The sequence below is a fragment of the Ictidomys tridecemlineatus genome, chromosome 15 (assembly GCF_052094955.1).
Source record: "Ictidomys tridecemlineatus isolate mIctTri1 chromosome 15, mIctTri1.hap1, whole genome shotgun sequence".
Classification (NCBI taxonomy): Eukaryota; Metazoa; Chordata; class Mammalia; order Rodentia; family Sciuridae; genus Ictidomys; species Ictidomys tridecemlineatus.
The window spans coordinates 43,259,049-43,287,044 of record NC_135491.1 but is presented as its reverse complement, the minus strand read 5'-3'; the positions used below and the strand labels follow the sequence as shown (position 1 = coordinate 43,287,044).

At 41.4% G+C, this 27,996-nt stretch overlaps 1 protein-coding gene across 2 annotated transcripts; it reads left to right on the top strand.

Moving 5' to 3' along the window:
- The first annotated feature begins 14 nt into the window (after positions 1–14).
- Dync1li2 (dynein cytoplasmic 1 light intermediate chain 2) lies at positions 15–23,414 on the top strand. Of its 2 annotated transcripts, XM_005318265.4 has the most exons (13): positions 17–324; positions 452–525; positions 2,515–2,631; positions 7,412–7,642; positions 12,113–12,282; positions 13,076–13,169; positions 14,088–14,223; positions 15,868–15,979; positions 16,552–16,611; positions 17,240–17,281; positions 17,586–17,703; positions 18,506–18,622; positions 20,457–23,414. In XM_005318265.4, exons 1-13 carry the CDS (start codon positions 218–220, stop codon positions 20,555–20,557), a joined length of 1,479 nt encoding a protein of 492 aa, XP_005318322.2. In that variant the 5' UTR covers positions 17–217; the 3' UTR covers positions 20,558–23,414. The 2 variants fall into 2 exon arrangements, with proteins under 2 accessions (XP_021577266.2, XP_005318322.2); XM_021721591.3 differs by lacking the exon at positions 17,240–17,281 and having other exon boundaries at positions 15–324.
- The last annotated feature ends 4,582 nt before the right edge of the window (positions 23,415–27,996 follow it).

Here is a 27,996-nt window from a genome sequence, read left to right as displayed (position 1 = left end):
GCCCTAGCAATTGCCTGACTACCGCTACCGCAGCGGCCGCGCGACCCGTAGGAGCCCGCAGACATCGCCTGCCCGGCGGGGCGTGTTGAGCTGAACGGCCCCGGTGGTGGGCGGCGCGGCGCGGGGACGACGGGCGACCCCGCCAGGGTCCTCACGGGTCCTTGTGGGTCCTCGGCGGGCCCGGGGGAGGGCCCTCTTTGTGGCTGCAGTTGGCAAGATGGCGCCGGTGGGGGTGGAGAAAAAGCTGCTGCTGGGCCCCAACGGGCCCGCGGTGGCTGCTGCCGGCGACCTCACCAGTGAGGAGGAGGAGGGCCAGAGCCTGTGGTGAGGCAGCAGGCTGGGTCCGGGAGGGCGCGGCAGGATGGAGAGGTGCCGGCCGGACCCTGGGCAGACACAGACGGCCGGTCTTGGGCGGCCCCGGAGCTGACCGCTCTTCCCCTTGTCGCTGCAGGTCTTCGATCCTGAGCGAAGTGTCCACCCGCGCCAGGTCCAAGCTACCGTCGGGCAAGAACATCCTGGTTTTCGGTGAGCGGCGGGGCGCTGCCCGCGGCCGCCCTGGTGGGCGAGGCAGCGCCTCTCCCACAGGTCCCAGCGTTCCCCTCCTTCCCTGCTGCCAGTCTGCCATCCGGGAGGGCTCTCTGGGCGCTGGCATGGCAGCTGGAGAATCGCCAAGCCCACCACGCCTGACGGTGGGATGCTGGCCCTTTGGGAGCCCAGAGGGGCTGTGTGGGGTGGTCCGCACATTTCCTTTAGTCCCTTGGCCGCTAAGTCAGCTTGACTTCCTGCGCCCCTAGTCTTCTCTGTTCAAGTTGAGGGTGGAGAGAAAGGAGAGAGTAGTTGAGAAGACTAGATGGAGTAGGCGGGAGAACAAGATGACCTGGGCTCGAGCTGCCGCAGGAGCCTTCCTCGGTTATTATGAGCAGTGCACAGTCGGATGATTTAGAGAGTCTGCAAGGACAGCAGGCTTTGCAGTCAGTACCCTGGACTTTCCTGCCATTAGTCCTGCCCTCAATGCTGGGTTACTTGAGTTAGGCCCCTTAACTTATGTGAACTCAGTTTCCGCATACAAATAAAGGTGGTTGTCCTTCGCACAACACACACATTTGTGTAGTGGGACCTGCGGGCTGGGGCAGCACAGACAGCTCTGATGCTCCACACAAGAACCTCAGTCTAGCAGAAACAGATATGTTGGTGATTGCACTACACCATGCCTGTCATGGGCAGATTCTTGTGGGAGCATCAGGCTGCTTGTTCTGTTGAAAGAAATTTGGGCCTGTTCTGAAGGATAAGTGTCAGGATGCAGGACACAAAAATGACAGAAGGGTTTGGGGTTTGGAAACTTTAAAATTTCTTGTGGTAAATGCCACTACAGGAAGTTGGGGGCAGATTGTGAAAAGCTGGAAGAGTTAATGCTTCTTGAAGGCTTCTGATTTTTATAACTCTTTTATCTTACCTCCATTTATACTTTTGGGCATCATTGTCTTCATGGTTTCCCCATAGTTTCTGAGGGGACTAATTGGGTTTCAGATGATGTTCATTGTGGTAGGTTAGCAGACTCTTAGAGATCTTCAAAAACCAAGGGTTAAGAGCGCTAGATCTGTGTTTTAGAAATAGAACTTTGGCTGTAGAGTGGAAAGTAACTAAGGATGAATGGGTACTGAAGTTAGGCTAACTTTTACAATGGTCCAGCTGGGATGTAGAAGACAAAAAGGTAATAATAGTATTGTGGATGGACAGGGAGTCTCATCTGTGGAATGCCTTTCGCTCCCTCTATAATTCTATATTATTAAGTCCCAGGAATGCCTAGTGATGATTATTGCTGGTGTTCTACCTGCTGTTTAGAGAGGTGGTTGTTTTTTTGTTTTGTTTTATTTCGTTTTTTCTTTTTCTTTTTGGTGTGGGGAGGAGATATCAGATTGTTGGAGATGAAAAAATGTTAATTACTCAGACTGTACCCATTGCTTAGGTCTGTAATTATTTTCTTTAGTTTCTCAGCCTTCAGAATGCTTTTGAAGGATATGTACTAAAATCAAGTGAGAAAAATAACATCCATTCTTCATGATGGTGAGGCAGGATCAGACTAAAAAAAAAAAAAACATTCAGAGTTCCTAGACTTTGAGGTTAGTTGTGTTTTGGAGATTTCTTGCATTCTTGTGGTAGAAATTTATTTTGTGAGAAACTAGTCCCACCTTTTCCTTTAATTTCTCCAAATGCATGTCTTAGAAAATCTAGCTAAGGCTGATGGACTTGCCTTATGCCTTCCCTTGTGGAGTAAGGAAAACTGCAATAGAATGTCAATGTGATCTTGGAATTTTCTGCTTTTACCTGCCCCCACCACCAGTCATTCTTAGAGCAAAATCTCCTTTGTTTATGAAAGCAAATGAGACCTCAGCAGTGGTCGGTGCCATTCTTAGTTGTTCCCTGTTGTGTGAATGTCATGACTTTGATATAACATGCCATCCTTGTCCAAAATAAACAGTACATTTTTGTCTTTCTTGCAAACATCATTTGTAGGTGAAGATGGTTCTGGTAAAACAACTCTTATGACTAAACTACAAGGAGCAGAGCATGGCAAAAAAGGAAGAGGCCTAGAGTATCTCTACCTCAGTGTCCATGATGAGGACCGAGATGGTGAGTGAAGTGTTGATCCATGGTAAGGGATACATGCAGGACTCTGACTCCTGTGACATGTCAGGGGTTATCAACTTTTCTTTTTGGTTCTTAAGAGAATTAATAATAAGGGAATAAATGAAATATGTGTCATTCACAGGATTTTGTATAGAGCATGTTAGCAAAATGAAGAATGGGGCCATTCATTGCTCTTCTATTTAGCCTCTATTTAACAGGAGATACTGAAGATAAAGTTTCACATGCATATAAAAGTAGTAAGAAAGATTTTTTTAAAGCTTTGGAGTATGCTTGGCATACTAATCTGGCAGTATTGTTTCTTTAGAGAGTCTGTAATTGGTGTTGTTCAGAGTGTATAATTTAATGTATATTCACTCAAGGAGGATTTCCTGAATCTCTATGTGACTATTAAGAAATGCTAATTTGTATTTCTTTGGTGGGAGGGAATAAAGGCACAGGGGTGATAATGTTCTTTAATTCACAATCTCTAAAATGCAGAGCATAATGGTTTTTACCTACACAGGGTATTTAAAAGCTTGTGGTAAACACTCTTACAAGGATTAGATATCATTTTAAAATTCTTTTAATTGTGAGATGGGTGGACTAATGATTTTGGTTACAACTAGTTAGAAATGCTTCCTTTATAATCATTTAGATTTTATTTTAGGGTTTGGGGGGTGGGGTTTGCTCCAGGGATTAAACCCAGAGATGCTTTATCACTGAGCTATATCACCAGCCCTTTTTATTTTTTATTTTAAGACAGTGTCTCACTAAATTGTTGATACTGGCCTCAAACTTTTGATCCACCTGCCTCAGCCTCCTGAGCTGCTGAGATAACTGGTGTGCTGCACTATTGTACTTGGCAGTGTTAGTTGGTTTTTTTTTTTGTTTTTTTTTTTTTTTTTTTTTAATCACCGTAAAATAAGTAATATGAATCCCTGGGTCTTTTTTTGTGTATGTCGAAAAGTTACCTTTGTAGCCTAAAGATGATACATTCTTTCCTAGGTTCTATGGCACTCATCTGTAATCCCATATATTCAGGAGTCTGAGGGAGGAAGATTGAAAGTTTGAGGCCAGTATTGGCCACTTAGTGAGATCTTGTCTCAATAAAATGAAGGCTGGGAAAATAGCTAGTGGTAGAGTGCCCTTAGGTTCAGTCCCCAGTACCAAATAAGTTCTTTATAGACTTTACCATTTAAGCAGGAAGGATCATGATGTAAAGGTGATTAATTTTATAAGGGAGAACTAATCCTGTCACCTCTGGTCCCCCACTTCCTTATTGCTAAATTGAAGTCTGAACCAAGGTTCTTGCCTGCACTATAATTCTGCCATCTCAACTTGGAAATTGTGTTAGTCAGCTTTCTGTTACTGTGACAAAATACATAAGAAAATCAACATAAAGGAAGAAAGATTTATTTAGGCTCATAGTGTCTAGAGTTTTCAGTCCATGGTCGCTTGACGCAATTGCTTTTAGGTTGCTCCTGAAGCCTGTGGTGAGACAGCACGTCATGGCAGGGAGTGTGTGGCAGAGCCAAGCTGTCCAGCTCAAGGAGGCTAGGAAGCACACAGAATAAGCAGTGGTGGGTGACAAAATATACCTTTCAAGGACATTCCCTCAATGACCTACTTCCTTGAACTAAAGCCCCACCTCTTAAAGGTTACACCAACTACTAATAGTGCCACAGGCTGGCAACCAAGCCTTTAGTATCTGGCCTTTTGGGGGGCATTTCAGATCCAAACGGTTTCAAAACCTTACATTGTATAAACTAATTTTAGAACCCCAGGGATTTTTATTCCTGCTCCCGTTTCCTGACTTCCTTTTTCTTGCTGAATATTCCCTGAACGTCTTGAAAGCAGGCGATTGATCTGGTGCCAAGGTCTTTGTTGTCAGATGAACAGGCATCAGGTATCCATCTAGGCCCAGTGGAGTTGGTAGCTGTAGTGCTGGGACTTTGGGGCCCACTGAGCCAGGCTTAGAGGACCTCTCATGTCTGTGTTACCTGTTTTGCTTCCTGTTTTTGTAGGTCACCATGGTTATTGTAGAGAGATCTTGTGTTTTGGAGTCAGAACTGGTTCCTAAGGCCTCTCCTATAACCAGCAGTAGAGTAACCTTGGGCAACTGACTTAACCACACTACATTTCAATTTCCTCAAGTATAGAATAGAGTTATAGTGCCTATTTTACAGGTTGACAGAATGAAAGGACAAAATATGGTGTAGATATTCTGTGCATCTTCATAGCCTCTTTTTCAAGATGGCACAAGCACATTTCAGGTCAAAGCATCACATAAACATATTTACTTGACTTTAAGTACATGGTAACTTCTGTTTCAGATCCTTTTTACCCATTTTGTCCCATTATCCCAGATAAAGAACACTTATTAAAATGTAAATTGAGCAACAAATATACTACTTAGGGTAACTTTGAAGTAATATGTTTTAAGAGGTCTGTTTTTGTTTTATTTTCTGAGAAAAGTAATAGGTAAATGTTTAGAGCTTTTGAAAATAAAACCTGTTTTAATGTACCTGTATTAATTTCACTGAAATATTTGTAGAATTAAAAACTGGGGACTAATGGATTTTGATTACTTTAAAACCTTTTTTGTTGACTATCTGTGAGTTCCTATTTGATGAAACAGTTGCCCTTACCCGTGGTTAATTATATATCTTTCAGCCCTGGTCTTTTTTATTATGCGGTGTGACTGGGTTATAAATATACATTTTGCAGGCAGTCACCCAGATAACGAAAATAGTCTCTGACTTGAACCTGGTTTGTGGTGAGACATGACATGTCAAAGGATCTCTGCATCCAGATTGGGAGATCCACCTAATGCTATGTGGGGTGTGTGTGATCTTCATGCACATGGGTGAGTTATGTATAGTGAACAGTACCAAGAGAGGCTGAAAAAAAGAATTGTACTAGCTGGTAGGTAGGCATTCAAACCTGTGGATTTGGGGTACAGAGCAGTATTTTTTTAAGGCATTCACAGAATTTAAACTAAAACCACTAGCTAAAGTGGTAGAACACTTGTATAGGAAGCTCAAGATCATGGGTTCAATCCCCAGCATAAATAAATATATATTAGAAGCTAGGTGTGGTGGTGCACGCCTGTAATCCCCATGGCTCATGAAGCTGAGGCGGGAAGATTGTGAGTTCAAAGGCCAGCCTCAGCAAAAATCGAGGTGCTAGGCAACTCAGTGAGATCCTGTCTCTAAATAAAATACAAAATAGGTCTGGGGATGTGGGTCAGTGATTGAGTATCCCCAAGTCCAATACATGGTACCCGCCTCCTCCTACTATATGTGTGTGTGTGTGTTATATTACTTATATGATATTATATATATTACATATTATGTATATTATACATTATTTGTATAATAACATATCTAATATATAATCTATATAATATGTATATTAGAGTTTAAAAGTAGAGCTAGATTTAGATACCTTATACTGTTGAAATAAAGTCATAAATGTACATTTTTATAGCATATAAATGTATTAATTATACCAAAAAGATAGTTAGTGGAAGATAGATTGTAAGTTTATGTTGGAATTGATGCAAAATTAAGCTATTTTTGATAGTAGAAGTGTCTTTCAAGTTACTTTTATTTAAAAAAAAAAAAAAAAGTTACCATGAACGTGGTGGCACATGCCTATAATTCCAGCAGCTCAGGAGGCTGAGTTAGGAAGATCATGAATTCAAGGCCAGCCTCCACAGTTTAGTGAAGTCCTAAGCAACTTACTAGGGCCCTGTCTCAAAAAGGGGGGGCGTGGCTAAGGGTGTAGCTCAGTGGTTAAGCACCCCTGGGTTCAGTCCTCAGTTAAAAAAAAAAAAAAAGTTACCAAGAAAAAAGTATACAATTTTTTAAAAATATATTATCAGTTTGGAGAATTGTTGTATACTGTTTGATCATCTAAATATGATTTTTGGAACTATATTCTTTTAAATATCTGTACTCATGCAATTATGCATATAGGTTTTAAAATTTACTATAGAAAATGAAAAATATATATGAAGTAGACAGACCAGTATCATGAACCACAATGTAAATATCACTTGTCTTCAATAATTACTATTCTTGGTCAGTTTTATTTCAAGTATAACCCTTTTCTCCCTTCACTTCATAATGGATTATTTTGAAGCAGATTTTAGACGTTGTATCATTTCATCTATGAATACTTCTAAGAGTGTATCTAAAAGATAAGGATTTTTAGAAAATGTAACCATGTTATTACCATAGGAATATCTGTAATTCCTTAATCTCATCAAGCATCCAGCAATTCATGTCTCAATTTATATCAGAAGTGATTTTATCTTGACATTTAAATACAAAGGACCTGTCTCTTGGTACCCTTCGTGGTATGTGAATGCACCACTTAATGTGACTGACACAACAAGGCCTTGTTTAACCACAAGCTCTAAGCATTACTTGCCACCTCACAAGATTGCTGATATTTTAGGACAAAAGATTATTTAGACCATGTCATAGTTGACCACTGAACATTAGATTTTTGGGTTCTTACTGAAAGCTATTTACCTTTACTCTGCACCTTAGATATTGCTGAAGGCTTTTTAGTTGTGGATACTTTGATATATGATAGTCTTAAATTTTTTTAAAGTCTAAATAGTTCATTAACCACAAGGACCTAGGATTGCTGTCCGCTGAACATTTGCACCTTTTCAGTTAGGTTTGCATTCTGTGTGGAATTCGTGATCTTCCTATATCTGCTCTTCAGATAACTTGCTTCTAACTGTTGTTGGCTTCATTTCTTTTCTTAGATCACACGCGTTGCAATGTATGGATTCTGGATGGAGATCTGTACCACAAAGGCCTGTTGAAGTTTGCAGTTTCTGCTGAATCTTTGCCGGAGACCCTGGTCATTTTTGTTGCAGACATGTCTAGACCTTGGACTGTGATGGAATCTTTACAGAAGTGGGCTAGTGTTTTGCGTGAACACATTGATAAAATGAAAATTCCACCAGAAGAAATGAGGGAGCTGGAGCGGAAGTGTAAGTAAATTAAAATTTTCTTGGAAAATTCACTAGTCTTTTGGGATGGTTGGAACCACCTTTACAGTTGAGAGATTTCCCTTGCATATTTATGTTTTATTTTGTACCATTGATTCCAGAGTTGTTTTTGTAAATATCAATATCAAGAATACTTTGAAAAAAGCATTCAAAGCAGTCTTTAAGTGTCAGTTGTTGAATAAGAGGAATGACTATTATTATCTTCATTGATTCTGTTTTAGTGTAAGACTTCTTCTCTCATCTCCTAAAACTTCATCAGTGTTGTAGGCCTTCAGGCTTTTATGTCACTTTTGTCTGCTGCATTAGCATCAGGATGTGGGGTTCGCTGTGTTCTCTGCAGCTTGAGTCAGCAGCCCTGGAATTCCATGAAGGCCCTGTGTACCCTCTTGTTGGCAACTTTAGTGGGAGCCCTGAAAAAGACAGATCTTTCAGCTCCTACCTTACTTCATTTTGGAGCCCAGCAAATGTGGCTTTAGTTAGGAATAAAAAGGTTATCTGGGGGGGCAACTAAATGAAAGTCTATTTTAAGGCTTAGGATGTCAGAGTTCTTTTGAGAAAAAAGAACTTTCAAATTAAAGGAAGTTTTTTGTTTTTTTCCTTAATGTGGTTCAGAAGCTTGTTTTTCCTTTCCTTTGCCTCTGTGCAGTTACATCAGCTTCTGTCCTCTTGCCAGGGAAATGGGAGGGGCAGGGACTGGAATTGTGGCAGTAGCAACTGTCTTGGTCAGGACAGGCTTGGCCTAGTCTGGCTTGATTCCACAGGATGACATCACTCCTTTAGTGAATAGATGAGAGCTCTGGAGCATGGCACGTGGGATCATCACACTTACTGGCAGAAGGATTCAGAAATTTTGATGTGCTATTCAAATTAAATTCCTGGTGTGTGTCTTCCTGTCCCACACTTCATCTTGCCCTGTTCCACATTAGCTAAAACAAAGAGTTTAGCTTTTTTTCTTTGATGCCTGTATTTCCTGGGTCATCCACATGTGTGCTGAAGTGATTGTTATGCAGCTCAGCTTGTCTGTCATCAGCCACTGACCTTTGTAGATAATGTCTCTTTTTCCTCTGAAATAGAAACCCTGAAGACAGCTTCTTAGAATAGTTCTGAGGCTGAAGAACTATTTTCAGTCCGCTGTCTAGTAGCTTTGTACCAGTTCTCTGAAACTGTGTTATTAGTGATAACCTTGTAAAGATTTTTTAAAACAGAGGAAAAGAGAGACTGGCCAAGGACACTGCTCTTTCCCGGATAGGGAAAGTACCTGTTCAATATTCAGTACAATTCTAGGTGCTGGGTACATAGCAGTCAAGATACCTATTCTTGGGAAGCTTATTGCATGAGACACTGAATTTGTTTTGTAGGCTTAGTCATTGATGTTTTTGTCAGTGTTAGATTCAGCTGCTTGTGACACAGAACCTGGAATGGTGATGGCATAAGCAAGACTGAGGTTTATTTTTCTCTCCTGGAAATGAAGTCTAGAAGTAGGCAGTTTAGGACTAGGGAACAGCACTGAACTCGGAAGATGGCTCAAGGATCCTGGCTCCATTGTGCTTTTTGCTTTGTCATTTCTAGGGTGTGGTTCATTTCCTTCTGACAACTAGAGCTCTAGCCTCCACATCTGTATTCCAGACATCAGGATAGAGAAAGAGGAAGGACTGACGGGCATATGCCTATTCTCTTTCTCTTTCTTTTTCTCTTTCTCTCTCTCTTTTTTTTTTTTTTTTTCTTTTGGTACTGGGGATTGAACCCAGGGGTGTTTATCACTGAGCTACATCCCCAGCTGTTTGTTTGTTTGTGTGTTTGTTTTTGAGACAGGGCCTCAATAGTGCTTAGGGCCTTGCTGGCCTTCAGCTGGCTACCTTTCTGTCTCAGCCTTCTGAGTTGCTGGGATTACAGGCATGCACCGTGGTGCCCAGCTCTGCTGTCTTTTAAGGAAAGGGAAATGTTTTTATTCTGTATGGCTCTGTGTTCTGAAAATCAGGGTTTTGTTTGGTTATAAGGTGGAAGAGGAGAAAGACACTTGAGAGCAACTAGCGATTGCTGGAACCAAGTCCGTGTCTCTTGACTCTGGTTCACCTTCTGAAGGCTTCTCCTTTTACCACCCATGCCTGAGATGTTGGGAATGGTAGCCATGCCTTTGTGCTGCATGCTGAAGGGGTGCCTTTGTAAGTGCTGAGTTTAGATAATCATTTTAATAAAGTAGCTGGACATACTCTTATGCAGAGGACTCTTGATTTCTAGATTATTTGGACTCTGAATTGTATTGAACTAGTGAAAGGTTGTGTCAAACTCAGTTTCTAATCCAACCGACCTTCAGTCTTCTGATTTTGGAGAGTTCCTCTGTGGCCAGCCACTCTCTTTCAGGGTTAGGGTCTCCAGTGATTCAGAGTCTATGATAACTGGCTACAAGAACCAGAACTAGATGGGAAGCAACTCTCAGAGCTGCCAGAAGGTGGTGCTCATTCGTAGTTTACTCTGTTGCTTACGTAGGCCTGTGGACTCTCAGGTCTGTGGATCTAGTGGGGTGATCAGTGGGGTATTAGGGGAAATATAGGAGTAGGGAAGGTAGAGTACTTTGTGACTATCTTCTTGAACCTATTCTGTCTTCATGCTAATGCATTCCAGTTGGATGGCCCCCGCTATAAAATTACTGGCCATCCCACCAGGCAGAGAGAATTGTTAACACTGCACTATGTATATCCCCTAAGGAATATGCACATATTATGTTTGGAGTTACACAGTCCTCACTATTTTAATCTTCCCTTTTCGTCTACCTATATGTTGTACACATTTGTTCTGCCTTCCAGTATGCTTTCTAAAATGCTGAGTTATTTTAAAAGATGTCAATTTCCTACTCTTGTTGAAAAACCACAATTTAAGTCTTTCCTTTATAGTATGTCTAGGTCTTACCGAGAGATTCCAGGCTGTTCTCACCTCGTGGCATATCGTATAATAGAGCAGAATTTGCGCAGCACTCTGGGTAATGGAGGCACCTGAGCTCTGCCTCGCCTCACTTCCCGCTGTAGCCTAGTTCACCTGTTCCCCGACTCCAGGCTCTGCTCTGCTCACTGTCAGGGAAGCCCTGGCCAAGGGCCTTCAGTGATACCTAGATTGTTAAGTCCCTGTATTTTTCTTTTATTTAAAGGTTTGTTTAAATTTCTTTAAAGAGAAAATATGAGAATCTGTGATTTCTTCTGATGTCCTTCAATAATCACCTCAGATTTTTCTTTGTTGTATAAAATGGAGTGAAGATCACTCAACTAGGTTATTTATGTTGAAAATGAATTATATGCATGAACTTAATTAAAGTGAAAGTTGTCGATATGAAATATTATCCCATCTACACTTGAGAGCTTAAGCAATTAGCTTTCAGTTTGCCTAGTATTATTTGAAATATGATGAGCTTGCAGATAATTTTAGAAGCTCATGCAAGGATACCCAAAATCTCTGTAAATAAAAACTTACTGTTTTAAACATTTCTGTGGGGAAAGAGAAGACTCTGCACCTTTCTCTAGGGCCCTGTGTAATGCTGTTATTTGCATTTACTTGGCGAATATGTTGTTAATAATAGTAAAATACCTTGTGGTTCCTAAGTCCTGTTGGGCTTGTTAAAAGGGTAGAGCTGCCTGTTGTCTCCTCTGGCTCAAAATAGCTTTAACCATCATGTCTTTGTTATCTGCCTGACGTGAGCTTTGAAGTGCCGCACATCCACGTGCAGGTCTGTGGGTCTGTGGTCGCTTGGTTTGACTAGCCATCAAGTACTTGGCTTAAAGGCCCTCCTTAGCTAGGGTAGTCAATGTGTACACCAAGAAGCAGATGTGCCTTTGACCCTTTGTTGTGGTAGTCAGGGAGAGGCCATACACATGACATGTGTGACTCAAGATCTCTAAAATGAGACCGAGTTCACATGAGTGAGAGCAAGGAGGAAATTGGGCTGGTGGTAAGCAGACTCAGTCTTGTTACTTAGTGCTGACACCCTTCAGCCATGTGGAAACAGCATGCTCTTATGGAATTCAGTAATTTAGTAAGCATTTCTAATAAGGATTCTGGGTTTTATTGGTTATAATGATTCCCAGTGGTCACCTATGTTGAAGTAGCAGTTCAACTAATTTGGTATTTTGAAAAGTAGGATATTTAAGAAAAGTGATTCTTTTCATAGTTGGAACTAGAAAAGCCTAAAATAAAAAAGAAAAAAAAACAGAAAAAGAAAAGAACTGTTTAGGAGTTGGTGCAATTGAAGACACAAGAGAAATGTCTTTGCTGCTTAGAAGTTATGAAGCTCAGACTGAATGTCAGAATTGTCATTTTGCATCACCATTCCCAAATCTCTGATTCTGCAGTCAGATGTAACTGGGAAGGTTGGTGCACACAGCTGCTTGTTTTCTGCCTATTACTACATTTTTCAGTTTTCTACAGTTAATATATATATTTTTTTTTTCCCTTTTTCCTCTGTAGTTGTGAAAGATTTTCAAGACTATATTGAGCCTGAAGAAGGTTGTCAGGGTTCCCCACAGAGAAGAGGGCCTCTGATCTCAGGCTCAGATGAAGAAAATGTTGCCCTGCCTCTAGGTGACAACGTGCTGACTCATAACTTGGGGATCCCAGTGTTGGTGGTGTGCACAAAGGTGCGTCCAGGAATTGTAAGCTTGGCTGGGTTTGTCCAGTGAACAGTCACTGTCTCAAAGAAAGATTGAGAGGCTTTGAAGAAGTTTCTTCCCTAGGGAGAGTTGAGCTTATTCGGGAACCATTAAGGTTTATTGAATGTTTCAGGATAGAACAAATTGTCATTTAACGTTGTAGCTGAAAATGTGACATCACTTGGTTCACTTTTATTCAGTTAATTTCCACGAAACACTGTAGACTGTATGGGAAACTCAACTAAAAGCAGTTTTCTTAAGGCCATGTTAACCAGTTCATCTGGTCCAAATTGATGGTGAAAAAATAGAATGATGAGGTTAGGATGGAAATTGAGTTCAATTATAGAGAAATAAAGTGTCATTTACACAAGAATAAAAAAGTAGTTTTAAAAATGTTTGAGGTATCAAAAGTACGATATTCCCATCAGAGCCACCCTGGTTGCGATCAGCAGGGTGTGCCAGTCTCATCCTGTTGAGAGTGGAGCTCTGTGGAGGTGGTACCCAGTGATGTACAATGGACCTCATGTGACCTTGTTTAATGTTTAGAACAACTGTGAGGTGATCAGGCATATTGTATATGCACTTTATAGATGAAGAAGCTGAGAGGATGAAAGAGAGAAATCTGTTCCTTTTTACTATACTCTGATTAATACTTGGACCCTTTATAATAGCTTTCTTCTTTGGAGCTATGATACTTTATTTCTGCAAAAGGTGCTTTTCCTATTCTCCATGGGGACAGAGAAGCAGAGAGATGACTCTTTTTCTTTTTTCTCCCCTGCAGTGTGATGCAGTGAGCATCCTGGAGAAGGAACATGATTACAGGGACGAGCACTTGGACTTCATCCAGTCGCACCTGAGGAGGTTCTGCCTCCAGTGTATCCTTGGGGCCCAGGGACATGGATTCCCACTAAATGGGGCATCTTAGAAATCCCTCTTGAACTCAGAGTAGTCTTCTCCTGGGAGAACTTATGTATATCTTTTTACTAGTTTTATATTTTACTGTATTGGGATTTGAGGCTTATTAACTTGTGCCTATCTTTGGGTACTCTTTGTTTTTAAGGCTGTACATTTCATAGGCTTTCATATTAAGGAGCTGATATTCATATTAAGGAGTGATGATTTTGTTATTAAAATAATTGTACCATGCTTAGAAATTTTCTTAGACTTTGCTTTTGTTCAGGAAGGGACAGTTAATAATCTGGTGTTTTGGGTGCTACAAGTATTTCTCATGTGTTTGTGTTTTTTTGTGCTACCTATGAGAGAGATGCTGTGTCATCAGTCTCTGAAGTCTTGTTTTTGTGAAGAGCTAATAGTTGTTGGTGCCCTACTGTCACATCCTGGAATATAAGGACAGATGGGTTCTAACCGTCTCCTTTGAGCCCATTAGCTTGTTAACACCCTTTCCTGGAAAGGTATGCTTAATGACAAACTTGCTCACTTGAGAGCTTCTGGCTAGGACAGAATTCACACACCTTAACTGGTTGAGGGTGTTCTCTTAAGCCAGCCCCAGTGCCATTAATACTTTGCTTTCTGGGAAACAACCTGAGAGAGCAGGACAATAATAAGATGTTAAAAAAGCAACTGTATAGCCTGCTAGCGTCAGCATATTTCATGCTTTTGACTTGGTTCATCTATTACAATTCCCTTTTTAGTTTTTAAAATTGTAATATATTTTTGATGTTCATATATTAATCAAAACTGATAAGACTTGTGAGTAGTACTGTAAGGATTGTGCTTGTATGTGATTTTGTCTCTGCTTGCAGTGAATTGTTTTCCTTAAGCAAATTGATTAGATGGAGCTGCCTTGATTTATACATCAGTGAAGGAGGAGAAAAATCTCGATTTGTTGTATAAGTACATTGTTCATAAAACATACGGTTTCCACTTTACCACGCCTGCCTTAGTAGTGGAAAAGGATGCAGTATTTATGTGAGTTCTTTAAAGGTGATGCTTTTAACCCCTTCTCTTTTCATAGTACATTTGCTATGCATTTTACCCTTTCATATAAAGTGCCTTTTGTCCGTGTCTTGTGCAGGCAGCTCTCGGGCTGCCATGGGGGAAATGCTGGGGCTGGGGCTGGACCTCAGAGGTGGTAGATACACCCATCTTTCCCTCTTCTCTTTCTGGACTATGAGACAGTCTGCCTGAGGGAAGTGAGTGGTGAGGCCAGGGGTGCTGCCTTTCTTCAGTGAGACCAAGTTGCCCAAACATAATCGAGCCATATATGGCACTTATCAACTGGTGAAGTACTGACTGGGGGAGGTAGTTGAAGTATAGGTGATTTCATTTAAGGATCCTGAATGTCTTCTGTTATGGCATCTGGTTCCTCTGCTATCTGATAAGGGTGATCCTCCCACATCCCTGCCAGTGTGGATTTTGGCCACACTCAGTACTTATTTAATTTCCAGCATTTCACATTTTGGGAGCTACTGGGATTAATTGTCATGCCAGCAACTTGTATACCGGTTTTCCTGAGTTTGTGTCTTTCACTGGAGAACTGTGTTTCTGAACACATAAATAATGATGAAGCTGTGTTCTCTCTGAGAGGACTTGGGCTAGCAGGTAGATGTTCAGGCTCAGGTGGCCTTTTGACTTAGCAGTTGTATTTTTTCATTCAGCAGTTCTTACTCAGCATCTCCTTGATGCCCAGGTTCTCTGTTGGGGTCACAGAAATGTATGAAATGTGCTCCCTTTTGTGGGACTGAAAAAGATATAGGAACAGCCATAGAGGGGAAGAGCAACAGAGAAGGGCAGAGGGAGTGATGCTGGAAGATGAACAGTGTTTCCTCAGTAGACATGAGGGCCAGGGGCAGCCATGAGAGGCTAGAGAAAGTTGGAGCCTGGTTGGACTTGGGACTGGTCTGGAATAGAAAAACATCTTTTGGCTTTTTTTTTTTTTTTTTTTTTTTTTTGGTACTGGGGAATTAACCCAGGGAAGGTTTATCACTGAACTATTCTTTATTTTGAGACAAGGTCTTAAAAAATCCCAGCAGCTTAGGAGGCTGAGGCAAGAAGATCTCAAGTTCAAAGCCAATCTTATCAACTTAGCAAGGAACTGTCTCAAAATAAAAGGGGTGGGGATGTAACCCAGTGGTAAAGTGCCTGTGTTCAATATCCTCAGCACCAAAAAAAAGAAAGAAAGAAAAGACAGTCCTCAGAGAATCCATAGGAGGGAAGACTCCATGCCAAAGCTTAAGAGAAATAGTCCCCACCCAAGCTTTGTCCTCTCTTTTATTCTCTACATTCTTCTTTGTCAAGACAGGGTCCCATTGTGTCCTTGCTCCTATAAGGGCAGTTGGGGGAGAGTTCTGAATGCTTCCATTGGGGCCCATATGTGGTCAGTCAGATCTCAGACTGACCTCTTAGGCCTGGGGCCGGTGAGCTCTGTGTGGAGCAGGATCTGCCACGCTGATCTGATGAGGTATACATGCTGCAGAAGCTGCAAACCATCCCAGCAGCTGCAGACCAGATCTTATGGGATAGGATCTCATCCAGGAATGCTTTCTAACCTATGTGCTCTGTATTTTGTAAGGCAGTCCCAGGAAAAGCAATCCAATCCCTCTTTGCCTTTAGACCTGCAGGTTGGGACAATGAAAAGAAAATAGCTATTTTACATGAAAATTTTACAACCGTGAAGCCAGAAGATGCATATGAGGACTTCATTGTGAAACCTCCTGTGAGAAAGGTACCCACAGCAAACACTTTTAATAGGGAAAGAAACCTAAAAAGATTCAGGTTTTGGGTTGGGGTGTAGTTCAGTGGTAGAATGCTTGCCTAGCATGCATAGGATCCTTGGTTCCATCCCTAGCCCTACAAGGGAAGAAGAAAAGGATCTTAATTGTACTGCTCTGAAGAAATAAGTAATCCAGGGACCTTTTTGTTAGTCTTCAGGTGAGGTCTAGTGGTTATGTGGGTGGCTCATTATGGTGGAGCATGAGTAATGGTGCACCTACATAGAGCTAGCTGGCATGTCCCAGTGAGTCCTGATAGTGCTGCTGCCACCTCTGGATTATTGTTGCTAGATTTCCTCTCTGTTGGGATCTGAAGACCCTGATCTGCCAGACTTTAAAAATGTCAGTTGGCCCAATGCTAATTTTGGGACGCTGTCTGTACCAGGCAAGAAAAATGTACCATCTCAGGAATGATCTTCCAGATCCATGTGGAGGCCTGAGCCCAAGACTCCCCTTATAGCATGAATTTTCAGTTGTTTGAGAGTGTTCTTGACCCATGGCCACAAATGTGTATGTCTCTTCACAGCTGGTCCATGACAAAGAGTTGGCAGCAGAGGATGAGCAGGTGTTCCTAATGAAGCAACAGGTAAGAAGACTGGGAGATTAAAACAGAGGCCCTCTCATGCTTGGAATGCCAATTCCTTAGGGTGAGGCTGGGGCTGCGTACGAGAGAGAATCCCAGAGAACTTGCAGCATTATAGGGATGTGGACCAGGTCTCCTTTTCACCCCCTTTTCTGAGGGTATGGGCAGGTCCAGTGTTTTGATAATTATTTTTCCAACTCTTCCTCTTTTCTATGCCCTGCTTGCTTCCTTAGCTTCAAAACTGGTTGGTTGGAAGCATGCGTGGTGGTGTGTGCCTGTAATCCCAGCCACTCAGGAGGCTGAGGCTGGAGGATCACAATGTCATTGCCAACCTTGGCAACTTGGTGAGACCCTGTCTCAAAAATAAAAAAGGGGCTGGGGTGTGGCTAGAGCACCCCTGTCTTAAAGTTCAATCTTCAGGACCACCAAAAATAAATAAATAAAAATTTAAAGCCTGGTTACTTGGATCTTTTCACTATATACCAAATAGGTTTTTTTGCCAGTAGAGTAAAATACAATTTGGTGGTTGTTGATGGCGCCCTCTAGTGGAATAGTAAGAGTAAGTTCTTCTCCCAGCCCAAGTGCACTCTGCAGGCCTTGGTTAATGGCCAGTTTGTCCCTCTCTTTGCAGTCACTCCTTGCCAAGCAGCCAGCCACGCCCACGAGAGCCTCCGTGAGTACTTTATACAACACAAAGGGTCATGGCCTGTGTCACGGGTATCTTCAGAATTTATGCCATTATTTATGAGAGTTTATATTTAGGTGGGCTTTCATGTTCAGTGGGAATTTGGTCTTTCTAAAGGACCTCTTAGGAGAAACTGAGGCCTAGGAAGGGGCTGAACTAGGAGCAAACTCTCAGTTCTTCACCTAGACTCTGGAAAATTTCTGGCAGAATCAAATCTTCATTTTTGAGATTTGTATTTTTCTGTTATTTTTGTGTTATTTATGTGTGTCACCTGGACTGGTTTTGGACTTAGGAATCCCCTGCGAGAGGACCTTCTGGCTCTCCAAGGACGCAGGGCCGGGGAGGGCCAGCCAGTGTACCAAGTGCCTCCCCAGGAACGTCAGTAAAGAAGCCCGACCCAAACATCAAAAGTAAGTATTCTGTTTATGGAGAATTGTTTAGTTCTAGGTCTGTAGGAGTGAAGATCTATGAAAGCTGGGGGCTATGCTCTCCCGGAAGAAGAGCTTCTTTCTACTTCCTAGAGGGAGGGATTTTTGAATGGCAGCAACCAAGATCTGTTCCTTTGTTGGAATTGGTGACCCATGAACCTTTTTTTCTATTTTTTTTTCTTTGTTTTGTAAGACTTCAGGTCCTGCAGATGCTTTCAGAAAAGAATGCAAAATAGAAAGTTTCTTTAAAATGTGTACTTTGAGTTTTTTATGTCTCATGTTTATATTATTACTATTTATAAATTGTGAGATTTTTTTTTTCTCCTTCACTGCTCTTGTCAAGCTAAATTACTTATTAGTTTAAGTAGCTGTTATTTCCAGCAGCTTATTGATACCCAAAGTTATTGGGTAAAACCATCAAAACAAAAACCTTTTTAATTCTCAAATGTTTGATGGGTATTTTCTACTTAGGATATGAGCTTTTTGTGGCAGGCTGGGAGTGTTAAGGGCTTATAAAACTTTGAAAAACACTGCTTTGAGGACCCAGAGATGGTGTGGAGCATGTGTTATCCTTATGCTTAGGTAGGAATTATAATGTGTTTCCACCTAGTAACCATGCCAACACATAATTAGCCTCAGCGTTAGTGTTGTAAGGACTCAGAGTAAATGAATTTGATCGTAGGATGGTGATGGCCACGAATGGCTAATTGCAAGTTGAGAACTACTTTTTTTGTTTTAAGTCATCCAGTTCGTGTGATGCTTTCTTTGCTTACTGTTTCCTCAGATAATGCAGCCAGTGAAGGGGTGTTGGCCAGCTTCTTCAATAGTCTTCTGAGTAAAAAAACAGGCTCTCCTGGAAGTCCTGGTGCTGGTGGAGTGCAGAGCACAACCAAGAAGTCAGGTATAAAGGGGTCCTTGGAGACTAACTCATGGCCCTTATGGCCAAGCTGTACTAGAAGGATGGGAATACATACAGGATTGTGTACCTTCACCTGGCCTGCAGACTCATGGTGTTCTGAACAACCACACGTGGAAGTAGATCTACGTTTCATAATGAGCAGGGTGCTTTCTGTGGGGTTGCCTTATTACCAATAGGTTTCCCGGGCACATTTAAAGTGGGATGTAGCCAGGCGCCATGGCACACACCTCTAATCCCAGCAGCTTGGGAAGCTGAGGCAGGAGGATCACGAGTTCAAAGCCAGCCTCAGCAATTTAGCAAGGCCTTGAGCAACTTAGTGAGCCCTATCTCTAAAACACAAAAAAGGCTGGGGATGTGGCTCAGTGATTAAGCACCCCTGGGTTCAATTCCTGGTACCAAAAACTAATTGAACTAAATAAATAAAGTGAGATGTATATGTATTTAGGCTCTTAGGTGAGTCAAGGCACAGCCTGAATTGTACATGTGACCCTATTATAGAAGCTCTCATCACTGGAAATTGTGGCCTCGTGTAAACTATTGACATTTTATTTATTCTGTTTATTTTTCTGTGATACTTTGAAGGATTTTATTCACTCCCCTGCTTTTAGTCTTGCCATGGGCTAGAGCCTGTGAACCCTCGGTCTCATTAGAGAGTCATCTCTTCCTCTCTGAACTCTATGGTGGCCCACCCACCTATCCTTCCATATGGGCTAGTGGGCCAAGTTTTTCTTGGAGATCTCTGAAATAAAAGAACCAAGTTCCTTGAGAATCACACATTTTCTCAGAAAGCTGGAGGACATTTCATTTTATTTGTGGTACTAGAGATTAAACTTAGGGTCTTGCACATGCTAAAAGAATATTTTAAAAGGGTCTTTGCTTTACAACAGGTGCTATAGCACATGCCTGTAATCTCAGAGACTCGGGAAGCTGAGGCTAGAGGATCACAAGTTCAGTGCCAGCCTGGGCAACTTAGTAAGACCCTGTTTCAAAAAATAAAATGGACTGGAGAAGTAGCTCAGTGATAGTATCCCTAGGTTCAATCCCCAGTACCCAAAAGTAAAAGGAAAAAAAGGGGGGGGGGGTTCTTTGCATTTAATTTTCCACTGACTACAAGGTATATTAATACAGTGTTTTCCCTAATTAATGTTTCCAGAGCCCATGAAACCCTTAGGAGATCACTCCATTTCCTGGACAGCCTGGACCTTTGGCAGCTCCAAAGTTTTTAGAGTCTGGTGGCCTGGGCCATGGCCATGACGATTTTTCACTTATCAGAATTTGGGGTCATTTTCTAGGCCCTGTTAGTGTTTGAAACAGAAAAATGTGAACACCAACTTTGTGCAGGATTGAACTGCCTGGTCTTGGTCTCATCTCATATTGACACATGGTGTTTTCAGGCTGTGCATGTGAGTCAGTCCATAGTGCTGTGATTAGAAAAAACCTGAATACTTATCTGCCCAGGGCAAAGAAAGCAGTTTGCCATATACCTGAAACTCAGATGACCATTTCTAGGAAGGTGTTAGTGAGAGTGCTCAGGGGTTGGGTTTGGAGGGTGAGACGGTTTTCAGAAAGGCCCTTGCATTTGGCACAGAGATACCCCTGCTAGAGGCAGCCACATAGTTGGGGGAGCACAGACTTGTGACATTTAGAATTAAAAAGACTGAGTTAGGATCTGTTTCATGATTCTTAAATAAATGGCTTTCCCATTTTTGTTCACCACAAGTGATTATAGAAGTCTGTATAATTTTAAATGTTTCTTTTTAAAAATCTTTTCCTGTTCTCACATTGCTGCTTTTTTTTTTCTTTTGCCTTTTTTAAGGACAAAAGACTGTGTTGTCAAATGTTCAGGAAGAACTGGATAGAATGACTCGAAAACCAGACTCCATGGTAACAAACTCTTCAACAGAAAATGAAGCCTGATCCTCCTGAAAAAGTGCACATGTCAAATGACCAAATAACTATGTATATTGATCTGCTAAGACCAGGATTTTTCTGATATGGCACATGCTATCAGTTTTTTGGGGAAGGGGAGATGAACTCTTTAAAAAAAAAAAAAAAACTTTATTGGCTTGTCCGAGTGTGAAATGCACATTTAGGAAGATTACGTGGCAGACCCCTTGTTAAGGATAACCCTTGGACTCTCGGGCATGTGGCTCTCGTGGGAAGTGAGCGTAACTGGGCTTCTTGTAGTGTGGAGAAAGGGGACCCACTTTTCTGTTGGGGTGGAGCAAATGAGACCAGGAAATCATTATCAGTTGGTGGTTAGTTCGACCAGTTGCGTGTTAGCAAATACACTTGTTCTTGGGAAGCAGATTAAGTAGCAGGAAGTCCAGAAAAGAGAAAGATTGAAAGGAGAAATGAGAAACGAGAGACGTGATGGAGGGGAAGCCGGACGTTGAGGGAGGTGGAGGAAGAAAGAGAGATGAGCAGTGTTAGTAAATACTGTGTGTTCAGTAGAAGTCAAATAATCATTGTTTAAGAATTAAAATTAGAAGCATTTCCAAACTAAACACTAAGAAAAATGGGATTTAGACTTGTTCTGAATGCATTTAGCTTATGGAGGATACATTAAGTGTGGGGGGCCTGAGTCAGGTGGAGCTGACACAGGATTGGGAAGATGTCAGTTGCCCAGGACCCACATGCCTGGCTCAAGCCTTGTCCTTGGGGAGATGTTGGGCTCCATGCATTTGCATCGTGGGGCAGGCAGTCACTGTGGGCTGTGATCAGAGTCAGCAAAATTAGTTTACTTTGAGTTGTGTTTTCTAAATAGCTCCTGATTTGTTATTGTTTATTTTATTTTATTTTTTTAAACTACCACAGGCTGGCCTACTAGTAGAAAATGGGTAATCAACCTCTCATTCTACCATAATGCAATGTGCTACAGAAAGTTTGGGGGAGGTTTTTAATGTAATTGTACTCTGGTTAATTGTCTTGCACCAATCCCTGCCTTACAGTCTGTGGAAACTTTCATGGAGTTCCACTAATGCAAAAGGTCTTGTACTAGCTCCCTGGTCTGATCATTGCTATCAGATGGACAAATAGGTATGAATGTTTTATAGTGAAAACAAAAATGAATAATTTCTTTTGTGTTTTTCATAAAATGTAGCATTTTTTTTTCTTACGGAAGTGAGTGTTTTAGGTGTCTCCCCATTTAGGGCAGATTCATGCACATTGTCATGTCACATCACCATTCTGGGAATGAATTCTGTGGATTTGAGATGGCACTTTTAATTTTATAAATGACATAGCATTTAAATGCAAACACTACCATGAATTTAATGTATAAAACATTTGTTGTCAAACCAAGGGAAATACCACAGTTCACTTACGTGGCGTTTACTTTTTTATATAAATGTTTGTTGTACTGTGTCTCAGCATAACTTCCCTAATGTCATTACTTTTACATACCAGATTTGATTGACCACTAACATAATACTGGGCATAACTTAATATCCTTATGTTATATAACAAAACTCTTAAAATTGTCTTGAATTGCTTTTGTAAAGGTCTGAACACTGTTAAGAAGAAAGCTGCGTATTCACTTGCCTTTCTGACAAATGAAAAAATGTTTCTTGTGCCAGTTTTGTTGTTGAAATATATTATTTTTTCCTTTTTTTAATTCAGTTTTTTTTTTTTTTTTAAACATGTATCGTGGCTTCCAATTACCAGGTTGTCTAGGTGATGGCAGTAAACTGACTGTGGAGTGGTAGTTGTGGTGTAGCAACCAGTAGATGCCAAACAGTTCATGGCCACACTAAAGGTGGGGGTCACTTAATCCCTCTGTAGTAGCTGGGGGCAAAATGAATAACCTCAGAAACAAGAAAAAAATTCTTGGAAAGGCACATGCCTAAGAGGGATACAGTGTGATTATAAATAGTAATGCAAAATTTAATTTTTTTTTTTATCATTTGAACTGATAAGCACTTTTTGTGTCAGTGTAAGATGTAGTAAAGCCTATGAAAATACTAAGGTGCCGGTCTTGTGAAGGAAGGTTTCTTGGAGACCACTTTTATTCTCATGACAAATGGATGTTCCTAGTATCAGAAGAAACTGATGCGTAGTGTCATGTGCTCAGTGGTTGCCAAAGTCTACCAACTTTGGGGGAGCTTCAGGGTTCTTTTTAGAGGGTGGGAGGGGAGAAGATTTCTGTTATTTGGGGGTTTTCAAGCATTGGAACCAAAGGCCAAATAATAAGCAGCCTTTACTTTTTAAAATAAAATTCATTTTATTTGCAGACTACACGTGTAGGTAGACAGTTAAAGACAATTTTATGACTTATTTATACACATTATTATAGTGGTTACATCTGCTGTTTGTTTTTAAAATGGAAAAATCAAAGAAAAATAAGCCCAACCTAGAAGATGTGGCCCAAATAAAGGCCATGTATTGGTCTTTCCTAAAAATGCAACAGGTATGCTGCTAGATTACTTTATTTTGTTTGCACTTTTTTTTAATTGGCATTTTAAAATCAGTATTTAAACTGAAAACATTGTCATGTTTTATTAATTTAATGAATTTGAAAGTGACTGCTCTGTACATCATGACCTTAACAATGTTGATGCTGTAAGTGAAAGTTCACTGTCGTCTATATGCTAAGTTCATTGGTGTTTTTAACTTAAAATAGGACTGCAGATTATCCCCCACCAGCCTTAGTCCAGGGGTGTGGCTCTATCCGGGTGCAGTATGCAGTCTTGTGGAACCTTACTCTCTAGTGCTGGAAAAAAAAAAAAGATGTCTCTAATTACTGGCTTCAATAAACACGAATCCAGACTGCTTACGATTTTGGTGACTTTTTTTTTTTTTTTTGATAAATAAATCATCCCACTGGAGAACCATTGTTTGCGTATCTGATCATGTAGCTAAAAATACCACTCACTTAAAAATTCAGGAATTCTGATAAAAACATTTAAAGTCATAGTTTGAAAGTTGTGGAGTTCAAAGCTGTGTGTAGAATGCAGGAGGGTTTGTGAGAGACTGTCTTGTTTTTCTGGCCTCTTATATAAATATTTCATTTTGAGTGATTTGCACTTAGCCAATTTAAAAGCATTAAGGATTCATAGAGGAATTTCAGAGTAACTACATTGTAATGCTTTCCACTTGCACTGTAAAATTTGCTCAAGAAAATTTGTAGCTTTTATGTTCAAATACATGAATTGTGTATCTTACTGTTGCACTCATACAAATTATCTCCTCAACTTAAAAATTGCAAACCTACAGTAAAGTTGAAAAAGAATGTATTGAACACCCCTATTATTTTTTATAGATTCATCAGTTTTTAACATAGGGATATTTTACCCCTAAATATATCAGATGTGGTCAGGCCAGTGGTCTTATAGAAAGTTCCATCTTAGTGTTTCCCTCATGATTTGATTCTGGCTTGACATTTTTGTAAGAATGCTACTGCATAGATGAGGTTGTACATGTTCTACTTTCACATTGAGTTGTCCCTGTATTGGTGATGCTGGTTTGATTCTTGGTTAAGGTGATGTACCTCAGGGGTCTCAAGCAATCTGTAGGGTGGTATGAGGGATTATTTCATTTTATGATACTACCAGTAACACTGTAATAGCAAATACTTATATTGGAGGTTGCTATATACCAGTCACACTTTAGATGTTTTGTACAAGTTGATTTAATCTTCACATCTCTTGTGAGGCAAATATAACTCTTACCATCTTAGTTTCCAGATGAGGACCCTAATGCCAGGGATGGGCTAAGCAGCTGCTGAAGTTAGGGCCAGAGTTCAACCCTGACAGTATGCTCTGCTGGCACTTGTGTTGCTCCCTCAAAGCAGATGGTGAAATACAGCAATTGAAAGTGTTCTCTGGGTGTGGTAGTGCACACCTGTAATCCTAGCTACTTCGGAGATTGACGCTGGAAGATCATATGTGAGGCCAGCCTTCACAACATAGTGAGACCTGACTTAAAATGAAATGAAAGGACGGTAGATGTAGCTCTGTGGGAGCGTGCTTGTTTACTTAGCATGTGTGAGGTTCTAGGTTTGATCCCCAATACTGCCAAAGAAAAAGAAAGTGTTCTCATCTGAGGTCCTCTGCAGCTGTGTGCTACTATTCCACCTGTTTCCCTTGCTGTCATGGATGCAAGAGTTACTCTTATTAGGTGGACAAAAATGACAGAATGTATCCAAAGAGCAAGTATCCAGTGCATTTGTGCAAAGGGAAAATGGGCTGCAGTCACATTATCTTACTGGGAAAGTCAGAGTGAGTTGCCTGCCACCCTCTTATCTAGAAAGGACTTACCTCTTAAGGCAAGAACTTCAGGGCTTACCATTGGTAAGTGCCCTCAACAGGGAGCTGGTCTTCCTACTTACGTGTCTTAGGGGGCCTCACACAAACACTGGTAACCCATTCTGGATTCCCTGGCCTGCCTTCTCTAGATTAGGAGCAGCACATGAAAGGAGGCAACTGAAGTTGGAAGGGTTGAGCTCAAGTGGATTCCAATCCTGTGCATTCTCATTGAACCAAACAAGTACAGTTTAGACAAGAGTAGAAAATTGATAAAGAAACAAAGTAACACAAACAAAATTGGAAATTTCTCCCCACTGAGCCTTCTTTCCCTGACTTTGTAAAATGGGCATGAAATTTCTTTCCAGTCATGAACACAGAAGGTGCACATATGCTTGGCATATGGTAGGTTTTCAGTGTGGTTGCTGATTGAAAGTAATCCCTAATTAACATTGTTCTAGCAACTCCATCCTTTGACCCACCCATTTTGTTTGTGGAATCAGTCTATAGTTTAATCTCATCTCTTAGGAAAATGAAGGTAGAGGAATTGATACCTTGTTCAAATTTCCTGGTGCAGTTCCTAGAAGATGCCACACCTGAGCACTGAATTCTGGAAGTAAGGACAGTGGTATTTGGTATTGCTTTCTTTACCCTGCAAGGCCTGCAGATAGCCAAAAGGATGCCCACTGCTGTCTTGATGTTCTCTGAATGCTGTGAGGCACAGATGGTGTTTTCTAATGGGAGACCAAGGTGACAGGCCAACAGCAGTGGTCCAGAGAGCAAGAGGAAGGAAGAAGTGAAAACTCCCACTAAAGATAAGGGGCTGGGGATGTGGCTCAAGCGGTAGCGCGCTCGCCTAGCATGCATGTGGCCCGGGTTTGATCCTCAGCACCACATACAAACGAAGATGTTGTGTCCGCCGAGAACTAAGAAAAAATAAATAAATATTGAAAAAATTCTCTCTCTCTCTGTCCCCCTCTCTCTCTCTCACTCTCTTTAAAAAATAAAATAAAGATAAGGCAGTGTGTCCTGCTGCCAAACAATAAGCCAGGCCATAGCATCTCATGGCCTGAAGGGACAGAAGCTTGTGTTTACAGCCAAGCGTTGTTGATAGGGTTCTGGAACAGTAGGGATCATGTCTGTGTATGGGTCAGGAAGTCTCTTCTCCACTCTTGGGCAGTGTTTTTTGGTATTGGGGATTGAGCTATATCTACCATTGAGCTACAGCCCTGTCCATTGTTAATTTTTATTTTGAGACAGTGTCTTGCTAAGTTACAGCCAAATGCTGAGTCTGGCCTTGAACTTGCTATCCTCCTGCCTCAGCCTCCTGAGTCACTGGGATTACAGGCATGTACACCATACCCAGCCCTTCCAAGTATTTCTAACCCTGTTAAGAAATCCCTTTGTGGGGTAGAATTACAGATTTTTCCAGTACTGTTAATAATACTTTTGTGTCCCATCTTGTTTTTATCAAGTAAGTAAAAATAAATGAAAACAGTGAGGTATTTTCATGTGCAATATTTTTCTGTTGACATTTATTTAATGGAACCTATTTTTTTTTTGCATAGAAAACTGAATCAGCATTCCAAAGTGATCATCAGCCTCCTCCATCCTCCCCACTGACCTTCCCCCTCCCTACAACTTGCTCATCCCATCAGCATCTGCAAAGAACTAAAGTCTTACTAGAAACACAATGTGAAGCATTTTTGTTTTGGGAAGAACTCAACAATTTTAAAACTATGTTCCTTTTTAAGGCAGTCGTTTATTTGAAAGAATAAGGGTGCCTTGGTACATCTGTCAGCAGCCTGTGTCATGTTACATCTGTCCTTGATATTTAAAATATTTGGCATCATTTGACTATGAATACATTTCTGACCTATACAGACTCATCTAACAAACGCTGGCCTGCAATTAAGCTTGGGTGTATATAGGAAACTAAACAAATTACTTAACTTTTGCATACAGAAAATGTATGCATGTTGAGATGGCATTTCAGAGGTTCTAGTTCACGTCAGATGGTTTTGCACCTTGAGAGGATGAATTCTCTCTCACGACAGGCCCAGAGGAGGCGAACAGACCACAGTACTGGAGTGCACACAATTCTGGCACAGGCTCTGCCCCTCTCTGGCTGCCTCCTTCTTGACAGTCCTATTCCCATTTGTAAAAGCTGAAGTCTAGGTGTTCCAAAAGGTATTCTGAGGACATCTTCTAACGTGTGGTTGAGCAGCTTTGGAATACTCAAAACTAAACAGATTTTTAAATTTATTTTATTGGTGACTGGTGTGACTCTTCAGAAAGGCATGTGTTTGGGGTTTTCCACCTAGCTTTGACTGTGGAGAACCTTCAGGTTCCACAGAATGTTCTTTTTTTTTTTTTTCTTTATTTTGTGGTGCTGAGGATTGAACCCAGGGCCTTGTGCCTGCAAGGCAAGCACTGTACCAACTGAGCTATCTCCCCAGCCCCACACAATGTTCTTGAGAACATTCACATGCAAGGTTCTGAGACTCTACAAAGGTCCGTGTTTCTATGATCTTTGAAATTTGAACTCTACAGCCAAATGGATGGTATCGTGCAGCTTCTCAGTACCCTCTCTCCTGCCCCTCCTTCTGTTACCTTAAAGGAAACCAGCATTTGTAGAATTGGTGGGTTTGCTATGACTAGGACATCCCTGGCAGTTTTTGCCCCCAAGAGCTGGTTTCTCATGTCGTACCCATGGGCACTACTGTCCTAGGCACAAAGGGAGGTTAAGCCAACATCTCCCTGCAGGTGGTGCTGGGTCCTTGTGGGAAGCATCACCAAACACAGCCTCAGTCTAGCCACTCTGCCTGCCAGATGGTTCTCCCCATACTTGGGAACATCAGTATTTTTGGCACTCAAGTGGACCAGAACTGTTCTGACAAAAGGAAAATTAGCCCACAGTCACAGCTCTGACACCTGGGCAGTTTCAGCTGGGAACCCAAAGTCAGACTGGTTTGAATTCTGGCCCTAGGATTTTTATCAGTTGTGTGACTGGGGAGAAGTCCCTTTGCCTCTTCAGATCTCATCGTCCTCTGAGTGGCAAGGAGACTCTCACCTACTTCCCAGGGAAACAGGATAAACTAGTTGAGATGAGTG